The 17,863-nt window shown below is 41.9% G+C and overlaps 1 protein-coding gene across 2 annotated transcripts in view; it reads right to left on the bottom strand.

Annotated features, from left to right (window-relative positions):
- Lrrc69 (leucine rich repeat containing 69) overlaps nt 1-5,408 on the bottom strand; it is a 128,505-nt gene extending 123,097 nt beyond the window's left edge. For both annotated transcript variants that reach the window (XM_032905631.1, XM_032905623.1), the window contains exon 1: nt 4,628-5,408. In XM_032905631.1, the coding sequence (XP_032761522.1) occupies nt 4,628-4,831 (204 nt within the window). In that variant the 5' untranslated portion in view covers nt 4,832-5,408. The remainder of the gene's footprint in view (nt 1-4,627) is intronic.
- Nucleotides 5,409-17,863: the final 12,455 nt, after the last annotated feature.

Here is a 17,863-nt window from a genome sequence, read left to right as displayed (position 1 = left end):
GTTCTTTCCAGCTTCTGGCTATTATAAGGCTGCTATGAACAAAATGGAGCATGTGTTCTTGTTATATGTTGGAACATTTTTTGGGTATATGTCCAGGAGTGGTATAGCTGGGTCCTCAGGTAGTACAATGTCCAATTTTCTGAGGAACATCCAGACTGATTTCCAGAGTGATTGTACCAGTTTGCAATCCCACCAACAATGGAGGAGTGTTTCTTTCTTCACATCCTCACCAGCATCTGCTGTTACCCGAGTTTTTTTTATCTTAACCATTCTGACTGGTATGAAGTGGAATCTCAGGATTGTTTTGATTTGCATTTCCCTGATGACTAAGGATGTTGAACATTTCTTTATGTACTTCTCGTCCATTTGATATTCCTCAGCTGAGAATTCTTTGTTTAGCTCTGGATCCCCTTTTTTAATGGGGTTATTTGATTCTCTGGAGTGTAACTTAATTGGGTTTGGGCCTTTCTTTTTTAACTTATGGTCTGTGGGGTATATCGTGGGTAATCTGTACACTTTTGCTAATATTCACTTATCAGTGAGTACATACCATGCACATATATATCCTTTTGGATCTGGATTGCTTCACTCGGGTTGATAATTTCTAGTTCCATCCATTTTGCCTGGAAAACTCATGATGTCCTCATTTTTAATAGCTGAATAGTATTTCATTATATAAATGAACCACTTTTTTCCTCTACCCATTCTTCAGTTCAGGGACATCTGGGTTGTTTCCAGTTTTTGGCTATTGCAAACAAGGCTATGAACATAGTGGAGTACATGTCCCTGTGGTATCATGGGGCATCTTTTGGATATATGCCCAAGTGTGGTATAGCTTCAGGTAGACCTATTTCCAATTTTCTGAGGAATCATCAGATTGGTTTCCAGAGTGGTTGTACCAGTTTGCAATCCCACCAGCAATGGAGGAGTGTTCCTCTTTCTCCATATCCTCCCTAGCATGTACTGTCACCTGCCATTCTCACTGGTGTGAGGTGGAATCTCAGGGTTGTTTTGATTTGCAATTCCCTGATGACTAAGGATTCTGAACATTTCTTTAGGTGCTTCTCAGCCATTTGAGATTCCTTTACTGAGAATTCTGTTTAGCTCAGTACCCTATTTTTTAATAGGGTTATTTGGATTTTTGAATTCTAACTTTTTGAGTTCTTTGTATATTTTGGATATTAGCCCTCTGATCAAGATCTTTTCCCAATCTATAGGTTGCTGACTTGTCCTATTGACAGTGTCCTTTGCCTTACAGAAGCTTTGCAGTTTTATGAGGTTCCATTTGTTGATTCTTGGTCTTAGAGCATAAGCCATTGGAGTTCTGTTCAGGAAATTTTCCCCTGTGCTAATGCATTCAATGCTCTTTTCCCACTTTCTCTTCTATTAGATTCAATGTATCTGGTTTCATGTGGCAGTCCTTGATCCACTTGGACTTGAGCTTTGTACAAGGCAATAAGTATGATCAGTTTGCAGTCTTCTACATGCAGCTTGCCAGTTAGACCCCCACAATTTGTTGAAGAGGCTTCTGGTTTTTTTTTCCCCCACTGTATGGTTTTGGCTTCTTTGTCAAATATCAAGTGTCCATAGATATGTGGGTTTATTTCTGGGTCTGCCGCGCCCAACCTTGACCAGCAAGGAAGACACGACCACAGGAGATCTTCTTCAAGCAGTTTTACTCAGGAACCTTGATACAATCTTCTGACCTCTCTCTCTCTCTCTCTCTCTCTCTCTCCTGACTCTCTCCCCCTCTGTCCTCCCAGGGAACGCCCTGCACCACACTTAAATAGCTAGCACTGGCCAGTCCTAGCAAGCCACGTGGGTCATGTAGATAGGCTGTCACTATGCGGAAGCTAGCGGGCCAGGCAGACATAGCCAAATAAGGACTTGTTTACTGCAAGGAGCGCTCACCGTTGGGAGGGTGGAAGGCGGAAACCAGCGCCATCTTTGAGGCGCGGCACGTCGCAGCTCTCTACATGGGTCTTCAATTGTATTACATTGATCTGTCGCTGTATCAATATCATGCAGTTTTTAATCACTACTGCTCTGTAGTACAGTTTGAGGTCAGGGATGGTGATTTCCCCAGTTCTTTTATTGTTAAGAATTCTATTGGCTACCCTGGATTTTTTGTTTTTCTATATGAAGTTAATTCCTTTTTCCATGTCTGTGAAGAATGTAGTTGGAATTTCGATAGGGATTGCATTGAATCTGTAGATTGCTTTTGGCAAGATGATTACTATATTAATCCTGCCAATCCATGAGCATGGAAGATCTTTCCATCTTCTGAGGTCTTTCATTTCTTTCTTCAGGTACTTGAAGTTCTTGTCATAGAGATTTTTCACTTGCTTGGTTAGAATTAAACCAAGATATTTTATATTTATTGCTATTGTGAAGTGTTATTTTCCTAATTTCTTTCTCAGCCCATTTACCGTTTGCATAATGGAAGGCTATGGATTTAATTCTATATCCAGCCAGTTTGCTGAAATTGTTTATCAGATGTAGGAGTTCTCTGACAGAATTTTGGAAGTCATTTATGTCTACTATCATATCATCCAGTATAGTGATGCCTTGATTTCTTCCTTTCCAACTTGTATTTCCTTGATCTCATTTTGTTGTCTAGTTGCTCTAACTAGAACTTCAAGTAATATATTGAATAGATAGGAAAAGAGTGGGCAGCCTTGTCTTGTTCTGGATTTTAGTGGGATTGCTTCAAGCATCTCTCCATTTAATTTGATGTTTGCTGTTGGCTTTTGTATATTGCTTTTATTATGTTTAGGTATGTGCCATGAATTCCTGCTCTCCAAGACATGAAGGGGTGATTCAAGGGACCTAAATATTAAATACAACATACTCAGACTAGGATGATATATAGAGACTGCATTGAAAAAAAAAAAAGAGAGAACTTGATGATCACGCAGGCACATGTTTTTAATTCTAGCAATCCAAAGGCGGCAGCAGAGGAGATACGTACGGGAAAGGGAGAAAAGGGGTGAATGGAGTTGTGAGAAGAAAAACGGGTTTCAGAAACCTGTGTCCACTTTGGGATGGCTGTCAGTGACATTCTGGACTGACAGTATTCAGCAAAACCAGAAGACAATCAGCTTAGTTAAGGGCTGGAGAATGAAGGTCCTGGGGGAAAATATCAGGTGCTTTAAAAAAAAAAAATGCAGGAATTAAAGGATTAAATGTGGGAGAGTAAAATAAAGTGTGGAAGGTTTTATATGCAAAGAAAAGAGAGCAAGAAGAGCCCAGGGACAAAAATATACTGATTCTCCCCGCAAATGACCCTCGTTCATCAGCAATGCACACTGCAGACTTCTCGGAGGCAAAGTAAAGGCTTGAACATGGTTATAACTGAAGACGTAAGCCAAGGCCAGAGTGGACCACTCATGGCGGTGCCGGCCGTATACACAGTGGGGAGCAGAGGGAGGCTGCAGCTACCGAAACATCCAAGTGGGTCATCACGCTGAGTTGAAAAGGTAACTGTGCAGAAGCTAAACTTAACATAGAGGGATTTGAAAGGTAGTAACTAAAATGGGCGCAACAAAGAAAGAATTAAGTTGAGAATTAAACATGGAAGTGAGGACTCTAGAACTGAAAGTGTCATAAAAGATAATTTTAGTGTAAGTTTTTAAACAAGGCGTTTTCTTATAACAACAATCAACAAATAGAAACTAATTCAAGCAGGAAACAAGTCACTTCACCGTTTTTAGCAAGAACTCAAATTTTTTTGCTCAGAAACTCAATCTGTCCTTTAGAAAAGTGTAAGTCCTGTCTTATGGCTGCTGCCACACCATTGGAAATTATTAACTACTATTGCATATTATGATTTCATAAAGGGTAAAGGAGGCCGTGTGAAGATGGTATGTCTACCCTTTTAACTCTTAGTAAGTGGCAATGGCTGAGTTGTCTAAAGGCTCTTTTGGTACTGACTGTAAAGAAATCAACAAAAGGAAAACGGTTGCCTTGTGCCCACTTAACCTCAAGATTTTTAATGGCTGCAGTCAGACATTATCAGGCAGAAACATTTAACATATGCATCTGGGACTCATTCGTGTCAACTGCTTCTCTTTAAACGAATATTCTTTATTTTAAACATTAACCGTCTCCTAAAGGCTGTTTTAGGGGGAGAAATTCCTTTCCTTTCCTATTCCTATCAACCCTCCTCTCCACTTGAAGTTCCAGCCAGTTCTAGGAAATGAAAAAGTAACTCACTCAACACCCTTAATGTGTCTTACTTCCATATGTAAAGACTTCGGGACAATCTCCCCAGGGAGGTGGGCACAGTCTTGCCTGAATCCTCAAAGCCTACTTCCAGATGTGAGCCCCAAGGTAGAAGACTACTAGACCCAGGCTTCCAACCTCTTTCCAGATGACAGCCTGAAGGAAGATGAGCAAGGATCTAATTCGGATTCCAGATGTGGGCCAAAGGGCACAGGAGTAAATTGCAACATCTTTCCTGCCATGTGTAATGCCCTAAGCAAGAACAGCTACTCATCCCTCTCCAAGGGTACTCCATATTGTCTCGAGAGAGCTAAGTCTCCAGAGATTAAAGTGTCAGTGCTCCATCACTCACAACTTATATCTACTTTCTATCCTCATTCCCAAAAGCTCTAAGGCTCCTCACCTTGGTCAAGGTCCTTAGCTCAGGGCATACTTTGGAGATTTGATTATTCTGAAGGTCTAGAGTCCTCAGATTAGGCAGTTTGTTCAGTGCTGAGGGCATCTTGCTCATCTTCTTCCCATTCAAAGTAAGAATCTTAGTGTTCCTGCCACCCTTCAGTGCTGTTAGCAATAATCTCTCAGTCATGATTTTTGAAGATGTAACCATTATGGGGCAAGAGTTATTCTATATCTTTAGAATATGTAATTGCAGAATTGTTGTGTCACAGATGCTAAACCACTGCCCATTATGATGAAGGTAGGAGGTATTAGATGATTTTCTAATGAGAGAGAGGAAATGGCCACTGCAGGCTGGGCCAGAAGCATACAAGACAGGGCTTGTGTAAGCAGGCTTGTCCATGCCAGAAACATGGACGTCATCCAATACTGAGATCACTTCAAGTCACTGGGCCAGCTTTGGGAGTCTTCCACCAGTTTGAGATGAGGAAGGCTAAATATCTGAAAAAAAATAATGTAAAGTAGACAAACATTTCCTAATACTGAAGCCTTGGAGTTCATAACAGAATTCTATAAAAGGAGGAAAAAAACTCATTAATCATACTTGGAGTGGGTGGGACATCAGCTCAGTCTAAAAACTAATAAAGGAGAAATGAATCAAGCATGCGTTACATTATTCTAATACAAACTGCACGCCAGTACATTCAAATAGTTCATAGTTTTCATTCATACAGAAATTGGAGCTAATAAATGACTTTTAGCAGGCCTCAGAAAATTCATCATTTCTCCAAGTTCCTTTTTTTTTATTATTGCTTTATATTTTTTATTATTATTAACTTGAGTATTTCTTATATACATTTCAAGTGTTATTCCTTTGCGGTTCCGGCAAACATCCCCTCCCCCTCCCCTTCCTTATGGGTGTTCCACTCCCAACCTCCCCCCTTGCTTCCCCTCTCCCCAACAGTCTAGTTCACTGGGGGTTCAGTCTTAGCAGGACCCAGGGCTTCCCCTTCCACTGGTGCTCTTACTAGGATATTCATTGCTACCTATGAGGTCAGAGTCCAGGGTAAGTCCATGTATAGTCTTTGGGTAGTGGCTTAGTCCCTGGAAGCTCTGTTTGGTTGGCATTGCTGTACATATGGGGTCTCGAGCTCCTTCAAGCTCTTCCAGTTCTTTCTCTGATTCCTTCAACGGGGGTCCTGTTCTCAGTTCAGTGGTTTCCTGCTGGCATACGCCTCTGTATTTGCTGTATTCTGGCTGTGTCTCTCGGGAGCGATCTGCATTCACATTTTGATCATCCGTCTTGACTTTCATTTGTTCTAGGCATCTAGGGTAATTCAAGCATTTGGGCTAATAGCCACTTATCAATGAGTACATACCATGTATGTCTTTCTGTGATTGGGTTAGCTCACTCAGGATGATATTTTCCAGTTCCAACCATTTGCCTACGAATTTCATAAAGTCGTTGTTTTTGATAGCTGATTTCTCCAAGTTCTAATGAAATACAGGAGCTCGGTTGGTAGGATTAGGGTTAGTAACCCATTAATCAGTTCTAGTCACTTACAACTGAAAGCATCACGTGGGATGAAAGAACCTGATAGGATACAGCCAAGAGCGCAGATGAAATCTCATACAGAAAACTACATCTAACCATGGCTTTAGGCTAACTCCATAGAGACATAGGAGGCCCAGAGAGCAAGCTGAGGTTGCCCTCAGCAAAAGATTCGGCCAGATCTCGAACATCGGAAGCTCTACTGCAGTGGTTCTCAACTCTCCTCGTGTGGCTTTAATACGGTTCCTCATGTTGTGGAGACCCCCATCCACACACTTATTTTTCATTTCTCCTTCATGGCTATAATTTTGCTTTGGTTGTGGATCGTAATATAAATATTTTTGGAGGCAGAGGATTGCCAAAGGGGTAGTGATCCACAGGTCGAGATCTCAGTAAGCACAGCAGTCGGTCAGAGAAAGGTATTGATGGGCTGGCTGCGAGAACGGTGAGCCTTGATTCTGCTTATATAAAACAACAGTATTAACAATTGGACTTGTTCTGCAACTATCCAACCTTTAGAAATGCAGAAACTGGAGGAAGTAGGAAAAGCAGCAAGATGGACACGATATTGATGATTACTGACATTATTGACGCTGAGTAACCGGCACACGGGGGTTCTTAATACTAGTCTTATTGGTTCTGGGATTATGACAGAGGAAACTGTGGCCAATGATTTTTAATCCTTAGAACCCCATCTGTACCTAGATATGAGGCGGCTTGGAGGCACTTTGGTTAGACATATTGCAAGCTTAGATTATGATTGCCAAATATTTAAATACTATAAATGATACTCAGCCTATCAAGTTTTCAGAACACAACTCCAGTGCAAGAACTGCTTATAAAGGAGTAGATGAGAAAGTTAAAAGACTCTGCTCTCAAAGAAATTCCAATCCAGTTGTAGAAAACAAATCATGGTAATGATATAAATCTATCTTGTCTAGCAGATGAGGAGAGTCGCCATGGGTAAAAAGAAAACCAGGAAAGAGAAATAACTAAGAAGATAATATTTTAAGGAAAATAGAAAAGAGTGTCACTGGAAAGTGTTATTGAAGCAAGAAGTTTCCAACATGAGAACAACAGGTACCACCACAGTTCTGACATAGGAACAGTACCCTTACAACAGTATAAGGAAAGTCACCTATCATCATAACAAGACAAGCTTATCGCTAATGACTTCCAGTTGCTAGTACAGATCAAACCATTTCCAGCTACATATGAACTGCCTGTTTTCTTTCACCCTAGCTTTGCAACAAAAACTATTAAGACTGAAATCAAAAGGTTTTATTCTTAGAAAGTCTTATTCTTAGGGCTCAGAGAGAAGGCTCAGTGGCTAGGACTCAAGTCTGGTTCCCTAAACCCATGTCCTACATACAGCTCACGACCACCTGCTTTATATAATCCAACAACATGCTCTGCTGAACTCTGCCTGAGGTCACCTGCACTTAGGTGTGCATGCACATACATACGAACACACGATAAAAATTAAAATTTAGAAAAACTATGCTCTGGTTTCTCCTCAGATTGTATATATCTCTCCTCTGGAGACAAGCTTCTTTTTTTTTTTTTTTTTTTCCGGAGCTGAGGATCGAACCCAGGGCCTTGCGCTTGCTAGGCAAGCGCTCTACCACTGAGCTAAATCCCCAACCCCTGGAGACAAGCTTCTTAAACTACTTGCTGCACAAGTCCAAAGTTCAGATCGACAGAAGCCAGAAACTCAGGATACACTTGGGAGCTCACCTGCAAATCCAACTCTCCAAAGGCCGAGACTTGGACCCCCACAGCATTTTGGCTGGCCAAAGTAGCCATGTGGATCCTACATCAATGAGTGAGGGAGAAACAAGTAGAGGAAGACTTCCAAAGGCAGCTTGTGCCTCTACATGCGTGCACACGTGGACCATCACACATGTACACATACACAAGAAGGAATTGTTTAAAAAACTGTGCCATCATCACCTCTAAGCAACTATTGTGTGTCCAGAATCCGACAAGATGGTACCCAAACAATGGAAATCTGTTAATCACCTAGAGAGGGAAAGGGGGCCCTGTAGCCTGATCCTGCTTCCTACTGCTCTGAGAAACCTAGATTGCACTGTAAACTTGGATTCCTTCTTCTGTAACTATAGCAGGTGAGCAATAGTATAAACCCAACTTACTCTGGTTATCTATTGCTATAAAATCACCCCACAATGATTTAAACATTAATTTATTCACCGATCTTGATTTGGCCCAAGCTTCTATTTGCTCCCTTTGATGACCACTGTGGCAGCAAAGCAAAAATCACCTAAAAGTTCACCTTCCTGCGTCAGGCAAGAGATGTGGACTGTTGACTAGAACCTTCAGGTGGTCAGCCTGGACACATGGCTTGGGCATCTCCAGATAGAAAGAAGGGTGGAAACATTACCTACATGACTTAGCCTGGAGCCATGCGCATCACTGCTGGACTGTTAATTCTAATTGGCAATCTTTTGATTAGAAAGAAGCAAGTCATTGAGGTCTGCCCACATTTCAAGTGAGACAAATTAAATTCTCTACCTCTTGGCAGCAAGTGAGAAAAATAAAATGATGTGGTCATGTTCTAAAACCCAACCATAACCCACCCTGATCCTTTTTTTTTTTTTTGAAAAATTTTGAACATTGTATATAGGCTTCTGAGACTAACATTTGCAAGGCATATCCATGTAAAGGTATACACCATTTCTTAGTTTTTACTGTCAAATAATATTCCATTATATCTACATACCACTTTTTACTCATCGTTTCGTCTTCATGAAGGCATTAGGGCTCTTCTTTCATTAGCTCTTAGAAATAACATTGAGGAGTAAAAGGTGTAACATTTCAACTAGGGAATATACTTAGGGGTGGGATCATTACGTCATACGGTACCAGTTCATATACTCTTTTGAGGCACTGTCACTGTATTCCACGGTGGTTGTACCATTTTATTGTGCTAGATACAATCCTACCAACAGGACATTAAGGTTTATTTTTAATTTAGCATTATTCCTTTCTATCCAAACTGACAAAAATTCTTTAAAAAAAACCACTTCAGTGGGTCTTTCCAGGTCTTACCACCTTCTGTCAAGCTCGACCTCCATCTGCAGCTGCCTGCAGAATGTGCAGCCTCTGTCTTGGAATTCCTTTAAACATTTTTTTTTATATTTACTGGGTGGGTGAGAACCGCTGCAGCGTGCACGTGAAGGTCTGAGGCCAACTTGTAAGAACCCGCTCTCTCCTTCCACCCTGTAAGATCCGGGGACTGAAGTCAGGTCCAACTTGGTGACAAACACCTTTACTTGCTGAGCCTCCTCACCAGCCCTCTGTCTTGGACTTCCAGGTGAAACTGCTATGGAGCTGTGCCTTTAAGACTCCAGTCATTCAATCTTAGAAAGGAATGGAAGAGCTTGAAGGGGCTCGAGTCCCCATATGAACAACAATGACAACCACCCAGAGCTTCCAGGCACTAAGCCACTACCCAAAGACTATACATGGACGATCCTGGGCTCCAACCTCATAGGTAGCTATGAATATCCTAGTAAGAGCACCAGTGGAAGGGGAAGCCCTTGGTCCTGCCAAGACTGAACCCCCAGTGAACATGATTGTTGGGGGGAGGGTTGTAATGGGGGTAGGATGGGGAGGGGAAGCTATATAGAAGGGGAGGGACAGGGGCTAAGGGGATGTTGGCCTGGAAACCGGGAAGAATAACAATCGAAATGTAAATAAGAAATACTCAAGTTAATAAAGATGGGGAGGGGAAAAAAAAAAGACTCCCCAGTTGGGATCTTCGATCTTCCTGTGTTCTAAACAAAATCTACCTATCATCAGCTTCATCATGCACGATCTTTACAGTTTCTTTGATTTGCTCTCTCTGGAAGACATTTCTTACTTGAGCATCATTTACTATCTGGAGAGGCTAGGTGTAATAGTTAGCATTTTCCACAAAAACAGAACTGACAGAATGATACATGGCATTTATTAGCGTGGCTTTCAGCCTATGGTCTGACTATTCCAACAATGGCTGTCTTCCAACATAAAGTCCAAGAATGCAATTCTTGTTCATCCATCATGAGACTGGATGTCTTCAGTACATGCGGGAATCCCTTAGAAGTAGACTCTAATACAAGTGAAGAAATGACCTTGATAGTGAGATTGAGGTCAAGCAGGTTAAACAGAAAAAACTTCCTTCTTCCAGCTTGTATGCAGGCTGCCACCAGAAGGTATGGCACAGACGTAAGGTGGATCGTCCCACCTCCACTGACCCAATCCAGAAAAATCCTTACAAGTGCACCCAGCAGGTTGGCTTTTAAGTAATTCCAGATGTAGTCGATTTGACAACCAATTATAACCACTAGTTGTACTCTTCAAACTCACAAAGGCAGGCTTCTTTGTATCTAAACTTTCTTCTTGATCATCTCTCACCTATTATTGTCCTGACACATTTTTGACAAAATATTCAGAAACACTTGGCTAGAGCATGCATTGGTGACATACGTTCATTTCTCAATGTTAAGGCTAATAATGAAATGTCCTACCTTTCCTTTAGCTTGATATTTTCCTCAGCTCTTGAACCCTTCACCAAACAGCCTCTTAGTATGACACAAGTCTTCCACTAATAGTCTATACAAGACTCTTATAACTTAACACTCAAGGCCTACTCCCAAAACTCACCTAGGTATTTTTGTTATAGCAGCCAAATAATTTAAAGAAGAAAATAAGCCCAAAAGTAGGCATGGTGTAGAAAAATGGGATTTGTTGTATAAACTTAGACTTGTGTGATTTAGGAGCCCCTGAGCCCTCTGCTTCTGTGACCAGTGCTGTGCCTGCCCTGAGAAGCTGGAGAAGATGTGACAGGAGTTAAGAGGAAAGGCAAGCTCAGCATGAGTATAATGCAACAAGGCCAGCAAAGATGCAACAGCATGTGGTGCCTTCTCAGGCAGGCTGCTCTAGAGAAACAGAAAAAAGCAACTGTGCATGGGATACATATGGGGATTTAATACATCAGCTGATACATTAGGGGCAAGGCGGTCTAACACTGAATGTCTTCAAGACGAAGAGAAAGAAGCCAGGGAGCCACTCAGTTTATGGAGAAGGGCACCTCAGGTGTTCCAGTCTGGCAGCTTGGAATCTCTGTGGAGCATTGCTGGTTACAGAGTTCACACAGGAACATCGAGAAAGTTGGAGTCTGATGGAGGATGGGAGCCACAGTGAAAAAAGCAACAGCCGTACTAATGCAGGCCAGAGGTGTAAAGACAGACAGACAGACACGTCTTTTTCCTGGGCCCTCACTCTTGGAAGTGCCACCCATGCTGAAAGCAGGTCTTGCCCCCCATCAATGCTCTCTAGAAACATCCTCACAGGTGTGTTCAGAAGTATGCCTGTAAGGTGGCTCTAATGTGATCAAACATTCACTCAAAGTGAACCATAATGCTCCTACTGTTCCCCAAACTGTGGGGTAAGACTTCTAAATGTTGTGTGGAATGTGTCCTGTAGCCAGAAGTGCCTGAAACTATAAGGATTCTGCGCAAAAAAAAATCCTAGCTTTGCTAAGTTTATTCAGCACAAAGCCACCCTGCTATCATATTCCTACCTGTCCACTTCTCCTCCCACTGCTAAAAGGACAGAGAGACACACAGCTTCTCACCTGGACTGCTTCATATTTGTACCACAGTTTCGGATTCAACCACTACTGTCCTTACACATCTGTCTTCTCTCACGCTTTATCTTGTGTAGTGCTGCGGACTGAACTCAAACTTCAAAAATACTGGGTAAGCGGTCTACTGCTGGGCATCCCAGCATCAACTACATTTGTATAATAAAATCTATACATCGGCTGAAAAATACCCCATGGCTTCTCATTGCTTGTCAATTAGAATATCCCCAAGAGTGAGCTATAAATGCCCCCAAGTCTAATGTCATATACCTAAGAGGCCATTCCTTTTACATCCTCAGGAAAGCATTTGCAAGGACGTCAGACACACTTACCCCTTCGCTCATGCTATTCATTTTGCCCATGGAAGCTTAGTACTAAGGAGAATAGTTTCCATAAAGCAGACCTCAACTTGCACTTAGCATTTTGTATCTTCTATTTTGAATTACTATTTTTTCTAAAGATTTTATGTGAATACACTGTTGCTGTCTTCAGACACACCAGAAGAGGGCATCAGATCCCATTACAGATGGTTGTAAGCCACCACGTGGTTGGCAAGAATTGAACTCAGAACCTCTGGAAGAGCAGTCAGTGCTCTTAACCACTGAGCCATCTCTCCAGCCCCTATTTTGTGCTCTTGCTTCTCCCTTGCTATTGTATACTAAGCCGCATTTGAACAACAATCTCTAACAGCAAAGCAGGCACCCAACAGATAGATGTTCATTAAGCTTGGGTGGACAATCAAAAATGAGGGTCCAACAATTTTAAAGCATCAAGAGACTTCCCAGGCGAGGCCCAAAGTACCTAGCACAGGGCTGTTGCTTCCGCCTTCCATGAGGCAGCTCCTGTACTGTTTTAGACACAGGGAGGGTAAAGACAAGAAGTCAGACCATAGATGTAGGTAAGACTGTGATTGCAACTGGTCTTATGCAGGTACATTAGGGGACCACTTGTGGCACGAAGGGAGAGGGCAGATAGGAAGTATGGGAAGGTATCTGACAGGACAGGGCAGTTGTGCAGTCTGATGTCTACAAACATCAGAAACCTAGAAGATGGAATAGAAAAAAGCCATGCGTTTGCGCCTTCACATTTTTGGATTTGGACCTGTATCTTTAAACACACCCCTGTGTGTGGGCAGCTCCAAATGAGAGGGTTGCTCTGTGCCTGCTGCACAGCCTCGTGGAATGCTGGCATCAGGAGCTTTCCCAGGAAGCAGAAATCAAACCATTGGGCAGGAAAACTGAAAACTCATCAGCTTTTTCAAACAGCAGCCTGTGAACCCAGTACAGGACCACGAAGCTAAAGCTGGATGCTAATTCAGACCAGAGTTACTGACTTACTCTGTGAACGTCAAGTCCGTCAAACTGGCTCTATCTGTGTTCTCATCAGTAAAACAACAAGAGGGAATAGGAGTCTATTCCACAGAGACACATGGGAAATAGCTAACTAATGATTATAAATGACTCTGGATGTACAAAGTGCTATGAGAACGCTCAATTATATATCCTAGGATGGCAAGGACCTTAAAGTGAAAAAGCCATTTATTTCACTGATAGAGAGCTTGTTGCACTTACTAAAATACTATGAGACAGAAGTACCTAGTTAATTCTCAATGTTACAAAGGCCCCTGTGAAAAACTGACAGATTTCTGAAAGCCAGGAAAATGCATGAAAAACCAGGAATTCATAAATACAGATTATGAAAGAAACCAATGCATTTACTTGACTCGTTTTGGCAAGCTTATTTTGTGATTCAAGTGTGGTCTGGGACTTGGTTAAAAGTTTTTAAACTAGCAGATACTTCAGATGCTCAAAACTGCTATAGTAATTCTCTGCCCTATAATAAATGGCACTGGTTTCTCTTGGTTCACTTTTTAAAGCAAATATGGAAATAGAAAGTTTGGTATTAGGGCCTTGTACAGTCACAGGCCTGCCTTTCGGTGAAAGCCTTACTGATGACTAGCCAGGTGGCATGTACAAAGAGCCTGTGTCTCTTTAAGTCCCCTCCCCTTAACTTTACAACAGGGATGAAAACATCAAACCCTGCACTGAGGAGTGAATAAACCCATGCACCTAAACTATTTAGCACAGCTCCTGGCACAATGTGAGTGACCAATAATGGATATAGAAAATGTAGATACACAACGGAGTACTACTCAGTTATTAAAAACAATGACCTCATGAAATTCATAGGCAAATGAATGCAACTAGAAAATATCCTCCTGAGGTAACCCAATCACAAAAAAAAAAAACCACACACACATGGTATGCACTCACTGATAAGTGGATATTAGCCCAAAAGCTTACATTACCCAAGACAGAATCCACAGGCCACATGAAACTCAAGAAGAAGGACGACCAAAGTGCAGACACTTGAGTCCTTCTTAGAAGGGGGAACAAAAATATTCTTAGGAGGAAATACGGAGACAAAGTTTGGAGCAGAAATGGAAGGAAAGGCCATCCAGAGACTGCCCTACCTGGGGATTCAGCCCATATATATACAGCCACCAAACCCAGACAATATTGCTGATGCCAAGAAGTGCATACTGACAGGAGCCTGATATAGCTGTCTCGTGAGAGGCTGCCAGAGAATGACAAATACATAGGCAGATGGTCACAGCCAATCATTAAACTGAGAACAGGGTCCCCATTTCAGGAGTTAGAGAAAGAATTGAAGGAGCTGAAGGGGTTCGCAACCCCATAAGAAAAACAATACCAACCAACCAGAGCTCCCAGGGACTAAACTACCATCCAAAGAGTACACATGGACAGACCCATGGCTACAGCTGCATTTGTAACAGAGGATGGCCTTGTTGGGCACCAAAGGGAGAAGCCCTTGGTCCAGGCAAGGCTTGACCCCCCCCCCCAGTGTAGGGGAATTTCAAGGTGGGGAGGCGAGAAGGGGTGGGTGGATGGGTGCAGGAACACCCTCATAGAAGAAAGGTGGGATGGGGGTTTATGGACAGGAAACCAGGAAAGGGGATAACATTTGTAATGCAAACTTAAAAATCCAATTAAAAAAAGAGCTTAAAAAATCCAAAAAAAAAAGTTCTATTTGCTTTTGTGCTATCTCATATACACAAGTAAATCAAGATCTCCACTGTTACTTAAACATTGAGATCTAAGCGCTACTCTGATGACACAGGGGTTAACACATGCACACCACATGCACACCACACGCAGCATCCGCCTCCCTGCTGCATCCACAGGACAACATCCTCTTCTTTATTCCTCTTTAAGATATCTGACAACTGCCCTGTCTTGTCCAATACTTCCTACATACCCACTCCCCTTCGTGCCACAAGTGGTCTCCTAATGCACTTACTGAGACTGGTCTAGAACTCACAGAGATCCACCTGGCTCTACCTCCCAAGTGATGGTATTAAAGGCATTTACCACCACAGTTGGCTGTACGTCCTCATCCATCACTACTATATTTATTAGACATCTGAGAGCCTTATGTAACCCTTCTTACAGTCCAAGTGAAGGGCGAAATAATGATCTGTCAGAAACAGTACACAAAAACTTTAGGGTTAGGAGATTGGATCTCTATCAGTTCCTAAAACTTAGAAGACCATTTCTCTGATGAAAAAATACAGAATTATCCACTCTTAATGCTAAGTAAGGTCATATTTAAAGTTTCATCCTCAAATACAACTGGCATAACTACATAAACAAGGACATTTTAGTTCCTCTGATAGAGGATATCAGTTGCTTAAGGATAAGCAACTTTCCTTAAGTTCATGAAAGTGTCACAAAAACTTACCGTCTTATAGTAAGTTTTATTCTTTTGCCAATGGGACCTGATTCCAGAGAAACAATTTACTTACCATCTATTGAGATGAACTGCTCTAAAATCTATTTTAAAAACAAACAAACAAAAAAAAACCCATACAAACAGATACAGCCCTATTTTCTACCAAATATTAAAAACATACAGATCAGAAGGAAACAGCCAATAAAAGGGTGGAGTTAAAAAACAGAACACGGAGATAAAACCAAGACCAATCAATTCCTAAACATCTCCGCAGGCCAATGGTGGGGAATAAACAGAACAAAAGAAGCCCTGGAAGGAACGGTGTCCAGTTAGGCCAAGACTGTGGCTTGGACACTGGGCATGTCTGATGGAGACAAGAAACACAAGTTAGCAGACACTAAGCAGACTGCCTGTACTACAGCAGACAACTGCTACCAGCTTCCCATCAAGCCCCGCCAGAAAACTCTGGCTTTGCATCAACTCTTTGAAGATTCTTTTTTCCTTGAAAAGGTGAATACAAGAATTTTTGAGTGAAATCTTCTTGTTTTTAAACTACCAACGAATCCTTCTTTTAAAGAAAATTAAATCACTACATGGGCCAAACAAAATATAACTGCTGTATTCAGCACATGGACTTTAGATGCTCTACAGTCGTGTGAGAAAGAGTCAAGGATAATACCCTGAAAAATGTGGAGAAAAGGGCTGTGACCAGAATAGAGCTCATGGAGTTAGGACCAGGAAAGAACTGAGTTAAAGAAGCAGAGAATCTCAGTGAGGTGAACCATGGGGTTAAAGGAAATAGTAATTTCCACTAAAAACAAAAAATACCTGGTAGTTTTTAGAACCGTCTCTGTATGTGGTGGGAGTCTCATTCAGACCAGTAAGCAATGTAAAAAACTCAAAGCCAAACAGTCAAACCACTGGTTTTGCAACTGTGTAATTGTGTCACATCCAACAATAATTAAAACAAGCACTGTCAATTTTTCGCAGCATACAGTAAGTATTTCTAAGAAGCACATGAACTCAGGAAAGGTGTGTTCCCAATTTGTGCTGACTGGTGCAATAGCCACAATTTAAGAACCCATTTAAGAGTACTGTCACAGCCAAACTGTAAACCTTGCTAAATCAAACAAACTACAAGACTACTCTGATGGTCTCGACCTGGCCACCAGAGGCAAGAGTAAAGCATTCCCTGCCCTTGGCCTTTCAAAGTTGATTTATAAACTGTCTGGAGAGGTTAAGTTTTCCAAGAGATTAATGTTTTATTATGGTTCTGCCTCTCTTCCCAAAGATCAAAGACAAAGATCATTTATAGAATAACTATTCTCATAAGCATAAATCACATAGAATATGCTAAAATGCTAGAGAAAATTACCTTATTTTTTTCCTTTCCTTTTTAAGGGATGACAGTTTCCCAAGAAGCCTTTAGGCACTATAGTTCTATTTTTGTCTTTTAATAATGCATGCATATCTGTGTGAGGACGTGTGTACCTGAGTACAACTGCCCTCAGAAGCCAGAGGAGGACACAAGACCCTTAAGCTAGAGTTACAGGCAGTTGTGAGCCACCCCACGAGTGCTGGGAATGAAACTCGGTCCTCCTCGAGGACACTGAGTCCTTTTAAGCACTGAGCCATCTCTCTAACCACACACACCTATGTTTTCATTACAGTTCTTGTGCTACTGTCAGCTTCATAGGATCTAGAATTACCTAGGAGACAAACCTTTGACCATGCTTCTAAGGTTACTTCTAGACTGGACTGAGGTGGGAAGAATCACCTTGAGCAGAGGTGGCTCCATTCCCCGGGTTAGGGTCTTTGACTCAAAGGAAAGCAGGTTCAGCAACAGAACGCATCTTCTCCCTTACAGTGGAGCAATGTGACCCACTGCCCCACATTCCTGTCACCATGCATCCATCACCTGTCACGATGAACTGAACTCTCCAACTGTGATAAGAAAATCTTTCTCTCCCTTTTACTTAAGCACTTACTGCAGTCGTGAGAACAGTAAGATAGTTCTAGTAGAGATATACTGTTCCTGACTTATAACAAGCAGGAGGTGTAAAGAGAATCCAGGTTCATTGTCTGGGGCTGGAGAGATGGCTCAGTGGTTAAGAGCACTGACTGCTCTCTACAGGTCCCGAGTTCAATTCCCAGCAACCACATGGTGGCTCACAACCATCTGCAATGGGATCCAATGCCCTCTTCTGGTGTGTCTGAAGACAGAGACAGTGTACTCATATAAATAAAACAAACAAAGCCACAAGAATAGCTGAGAAGCACCTAAAGAAATG

Source organism: Rattus rattus, chromosome 1, assembly GCF_011064425.1.
Source record: "Rattus rattus isolate New Zealand chromosome 1, Rrattus_CSIRO_v1, whole genome shotgun sequence".
NCBI lineage: Eukaryota > Metazoa > Chordata > Mammalia > Rodentia > Muridae > Rattus > Rattus rattus.
This window is presented reverse-complemented; position numbering and strand designations above follow the sequence as displayed.